The following is a 6000-nucleotide window of genomic DNA, read 5'->3' as shown; positions in this document are numbered from 1 at the left end:
ACCAAAAACCGTACCATAAGGTTCTACCAGTTCAAAAGTATTCAGAGACTTCCCTTACAAACATTCTCTAAAATTCAATAACTAGAAAAAATAAATAAGGTTGTATAGGAAAAGTCATTCTCGCAACAACCCATTGTGGGCCATGGGGGTCCATGGAGTTTAAAGTTCCACAATTTCGCGCCTAACGGCTTGATAGGTGTCAGTTAGGTCATCAATATGCATCAGTCGCCTATACTTTACAGACGAGCTGGTACCCATCGATCTGAAGCTGGGTGAACTTTAAAGTCAGGGATTGAACCTCAGTTCTTTACAATGAGAGTCCAAGACCTTAATCGCGGCCATCGCAACTCAATGTTGAATCTAAGTAAACCAGACTAAAATAAGATATTTCTCTGATGATACTTCGAATTGTTTTTCAATAAAATCACTTAAAACTTCCTTTCACTAAGCTCTTCAATTTAAGTATTCAGTGTAGAAAATGTGGATCTAATCACATATTTGGTCATTAACCTGTCTCATGCAATGTTAAAAGAACATAATAAGGTATGATGGGTTACATGAATAGCATAAAAATTATATATATTAAAGTCTCATCTTCGACATTTGTCATACGTAATCCAGGAGATGGATCTTTGAAAGAGATTCACAGAATGCTTTTTCAGCAAGAGCATGCATGCATTTTGAACACATGGTGCTTATTGTTGGAGCAAAGAAGTTAAGAGGTTTCACAAAGTGACGGGTTAGACATTTCATTTCCTCAAGTGCTCGAGCGAGAAGAAGTGCAAATGAACAGTGAGACAAGTTCAGCCGCGTGATTTTCATCATAATACTTGAATGAAAAGAAAGTTGTAACTTTTAACTACAGCATTGATCCTGAACTCGGCTCTTCTACAGCTTTGGAAACTGCAAGAAAAAGAATATTTTAAAATAGTATAGAAATTAATCAACAAAAAAATTAAACAGAAATAAAATGAAAAATCAATTAAAAATATAATTTATTATTTTAATCAAGGTGAAGCATTCTCAACACAGACTATGTTGATGTTGTAACTTTTGCCACTTGCCCATACCAGCAAGCCTGCTTGGGAATCAAGCGAATTTTTAACGTATTTTTTTTTCAGTTGTGCCATCTATGGCAAAAAATATGGCTTCAGTCTCACACACAAGTCACAGTCCGTTTTATAGAGGGAACCCAACCATAAACCTTTCATTCATAAACTGATCGTAATTTTGACTTGAACCAGAGAACGATCAATCTCAACTTAAGTAACCCTAAAAGCATTAATTTGTTATGGGAATTTGGAGGACTTTGTGACTCCGACAGATTTAACGTACACCATTCACCATTTAATACACGGAGATTCTTTGGCCGATGGAATTCGAACTCACGTTCTCACTAACAGGAAAGCAACGTCTTACAAATCAGGCTATCCCGGCTTCGACACAGTCTTTTTGTCGGTCAAGGTTGTACTATTTCTCCAACCTAATAAGAATCCATCAAAGCCGGATAGTTATCATCTACTGATCAGTAAGAGTAACTTAGTTCAATAGGAAAATTATTTGAAAAAGTTATTTATGCTAGAAACCAAACCTACACCTATTATCCAACGAACAACCTATTATCCCTATTACCCAACGAGATTTAGACCAGAATTAGATTCCACATAACAACTTATCAGAATAATAGATTTCGTCGGCAAAGGCATGCACCTAAAAATAACTTATAACTAAATTATTAGAAAAATAACTAAAGCAAGATGATTCGTACGAAACATAGACCTCTATGAAGATCTTAAAACAGAAAGATTCGTCAAGCAGTTCACCAAATTAAATGAGAAATGTTTTAACCAAAGTTCTAAAACGCAATACAGCAAACTGCAGAAATATTATTCAGCACTCGAAACTTAGAAGAAGACAAATACATCAGACCAATTGAGGCACACTATCTCTGTGATATTACATAATCAAATCAAATTTATGCATTATACCCATCCACTGTTACATCCATTTTTGACTGCCCTGCCATTTTAAGATCCATGGCTCAGCTTGGGGAATTCTCCCCCCTTTGACATCGAGAGTATGTATTCCGACAACATCAAGGAGTTAGCCGGCTGTGTTTTGCACACTCATGGATATCTACAGCTCTCCCCATGGACACGACACCAACCAACCATTACAACTAGCTTTAAAGACAAAGCAAAAAGAAAAATATCCTCGCCAATATGAATTTTTTTTTCATTTTTATGTAATTTATCTACCTCACTGACTGTTACAGACATGATGTATGGGATGTTTGGCCCAAGTATCCAGTTCCATTTGATAAGTGAACAGAAGTTATAAAGAACTTTTCAATGTTTCTGAGCTTTATGCAAGTATGCCACAAGCGACTAAAAATATGAAAAGTGGTAGAAACTCAATTCCCTTTTATTTATTTATTATCTCTATTATTATTCTATCGTAACCATCTTTATGACTTAACGTTTCAAATCATTCATTTTAAAAACATTCTTCGAATTAATATTTTTAAAAATAGTAAACTTTAAAACATTGGTAATTTTTTAGACTTATAATAAAATCTTGAATTCCAGCTATCACAACTTTTAAAATTTTTTGTCGCTAGTGGCAACCTGGCATAAGGGAAATATTTTTCTAGTGGTAACTAAGTTAATGCATGATTTATTGTTTTGTAAATTTGATTTAAAGTAATATTTCACACCACATTTAAATTATTCTAAAGTTAATATCTAACGCCACCTTGTACCTAGTATCTCGTTGTGAGGCTTTTATACCCTTTAACACCGGGTGTTGCGCCTGAAAGCGGGACGGAAAAGAGAAAATACTGGTGGAAGAACTATTTCAATATTAGAAAATATTCGGGAAGAGTTAATCTATTCTCAACAATAGCAATTCACTGTAAGGAAATTTATCACGACGAAGAAGCAATTCAATATAAAAATTGCATCCGTTAAAAATAATTGGTAGTTATGGATTTTTAATATTCCCGGAAAAAAACTAAAAAATGAAATTTATTTGTTACCAGTTTTAACTCCGGTGCACCGCCCGATGAGACAAACTAGCGTGACCCACCGTTGGGTCACCCAGGCATGAACATGTTAATATGTAATCAAAATTATCAAAAATTTTGAAAGTTTTGATTTTTAATTGCTCATCTCTCTATAAAGTATTTTGCAATAATTGGTAGTTCTGTAGAGGCCATGTTTGACACAGATAGCCAGCTCTATCTGTCAAGGGAAGGTTACAGTCATGATTTAAGTCTAGAGAATTCTAATTTATTTGTTTAAAAAATATCTCATAACTGCAAAAATTGTTACGATTTTCCCAATTTTTTTTTTATATCTAACGTGGTTGCAAAAGTTTTGCATTCATGCCTGATTCCTGTTTACATTAATTTTGAATTACATTAATTTTGATTACGAATATTTTTTAATTGTTTAAATATACGTAAATAAGGCCTGCTAGTTATCTTTTTAAATGATGGTGAAAAGTAGAATAAGTATTTATCTGCAATATCACTTCAATAATCATTTTACTACCATTAGGAAAAAACTTTTTTAACAAAATCGTAAAACTTGACAGGTACGATATCTGTTTCAGTTCACTACCATCAGAAAAATCATTTACCAAGAATTTTATGTGTTGAAAGAGAACGAATAAGTTGTAAATTTTAATGCTTTTTGAATGAAACAATTCATTTTTTATATTACTATAGTAAACGTCAACTATTAAAGATCTTTAGAAACAACTTTTTAGGAACTATGACATGATCATAAATTTATTTTTTCTTTAAAGATAGAGAGATCTTTTAGCATATATATTAATGAAAAAAGATAACACGCCCATTAGTTTAAAAGGAACACTTTGAGCCTATTAGAAAAATAGACATGAAAAGTTAATTGAATTTTCTGATTAAAAGCAGCTTTGAGAACCAAAACATTTATACTAATTTGCAAGCAAATATTAGTTCCAAGGGTTTAGCTTTTTTATTTCTCCAAATTTATGTAGGATAGTAAGACATACAGAAAATGATTCTTGTAACAGGGTTTTCTCGACCTAGAAAAAGTAAGTGAGTGGTAGCTTATTAATAGTAGTGGTAGCTTATAGAATTATTAATATAGTGGTATCTTATAGAATTATTAATATAGTGGTAACCTATAGAATTATTAATATAGTGGTAGCTTATTGAATTACCAAATTGTTCTCGAGTTATTTTCGTACCCATATATATTTCCTTTAAATTTAATATTTATTGATAGCTTGAAACTTCTAAATGTATTTCACTTTTACTGCCACTTTAAAAAATTTTCCGGGGCTTGGGAGCCCGGTAGAATAACATTTTATTCTTTATTTACAAAAGATATCAGTGCAGTAGGCAAGTTTTACGCAATCAAAGTATGTCATACACATAAGAACAAATAAAATGCATGATTAAGAGAAAGTAGATTTTTTATTTCCAACTAGTAGCAGAACAGTAAATAAATTTATGTAAATTTATTATTTTATGAAAATGTTAGGTAAGCTATTTAAACTTCCCACATGACAACAATTTGAAGAAAAAATTACCTACCAATGATCTTATGTGTGTTATTGCATATTAACCTACATGTTAATTATATATTTCTAAAATAAGTATAGTTCACGTAAAAAAAGTATAAATTCGCAACAAAATTCTTACCACTTATGTTGACAAATGTGATTCCCCAGTAAATGCTCCATATCCAACCAACAATAATCGGTGTTAGCAATAGTTGTAGTAAAGCAGCTAAAAGGTTATACATCAAAGGTGTCTGCCTGCCTGGATGTTCTGTAGTACAACCACAAAATACTGTAAATGCGCTTATTAAAGTTCCTGAAAATGATAAAAGTACTTTAGTCAAAGATTATAACTAAATTAAACTTACAATATTAAGCAGTGTGCAAAAAAAAAAAAAAAAAAAAAAAAAANAAAAAAAAAAAAGAGAGAGAGAATACTTTGAATAGCTGTTGATAGGATCTTAACGTATACATTAATCTACTATTATTCCTTCGTTAGGATAGAAAGTTTTATTTGCAGATTTTTACCGACTCGTTGTTGCTCAGTCGTACTTTCAAGACAGGTAGAATGTTTATTAAAACGGCCAGTGTTGCCAGATTTCTAAGGCTTTTGTGAAAACTTTCTTCGAAAGGTTACTAAGTTTATGTTTAGGTGTATGAATCTTTGTTTTGTAAATTCGATTTAAGGATATTTTCCACATCGCTTCATGTAAATGACTCAAAACTTCACATAAACGACACTTTGTTCCATCACACAGTGGGCCAGCATCCAAGGTTTTGTGGCCAAAATTAGTATTTCGCTAAAATTTGTTTCAAAATTTGGGGGGTTTTATTTAGGGTTTTTATGTGTAGGTTAATAATTCATAGTTGAAATTTTGAAATACACTAAAAATACCAACAAAAAAAAATGGCGGTAGAAATATGACGAGCAAAATAGAATATATATAGTACGTTTAAATAATTAAATAAAGCAATGAAAATATAACAATTTTCGTAATCTTATATTAAAAATGAAAAGTTAATTATATTTCGGAAGTAATTTTACAAAATAACGCGAAAACATGAAAAAAAAACATAATTTTTGTTTTTTGGTATATTTAGTCCACCTTTGCAATATGGGCAAAATGGGGCAGGTTTTTTCGAAAGAAGGAACATCAAAGAAGACAACAAAATTTTTTTTAGCTAATTACCTCGTGGAACTTTTTGGAGATAAGTTTCAAAAGTGATTCAAACATTGTAAAATGTCAAATGATAGGATATAAACTATAAGTTTGTCAAGAGTTTTAACTAATCCAACAAATTGAAAAATTGTACTAAAATTTCAGATTAATTACTCTGATAAAAATGTAACAGAAAGGTGAAATTCCTATATGTATTTCTGAAATATAAATTTAAAGGTTACATTTAAAAAAAAAAATTAACATATTTTTCACTACATTGTACTCTCGT

The 6000-nt window shown here is 31.2% G+C and overlaps 1 protein-coding gene across 1 annotated transcript in view; it reads right to left on the bottom strand.

Annotated features, from left to right (window-relative positions):
• Window positions 1–513: 513 nt before the first annotated feature.
• LOC122271046 (uncharacterized) overlaps window positions 514–6000 on the bottom strand; it is an 89782-nt gene continuing 84295 nt past the window's right edge. Inside the window, exons 2-3 of the mRNA XM_043050854.2 lie at window positions 4694–4867; window positions 514–903 (exon numbers count right to left, since the gene is read on the bottom strand). Coding sequence (XP_042906788.1) covers window positions 860–903; window positions 4694–4867 — 218 coding nt within the window. The 3' untranslated portion in view covers window positions 514–859. The remainder of the gene's footprint in view (window positions 904–4693; window positions 4868–6000) is intronic.

This window comes from Parasteatoda tepidariorum, chromosome 9 (genome assembly GCF_043381705.1).
Source record: "Parasteatoda tepidariorum isolate YZ-2023 chromosome 9, CAS_Ptep_4.0, whole genome shotgun sequence".
Taxonomy (NCBI): domain Eukaryota; kingdom Metazoa; phylum Arthropoda; class Arachnida; order Araneae; family Theridiidae; genus Parasteatoda; species Parasteatoda tepidariorum.
This window is presented reverse-complemented; position numbering and strand designations above follow the sequence as displayed.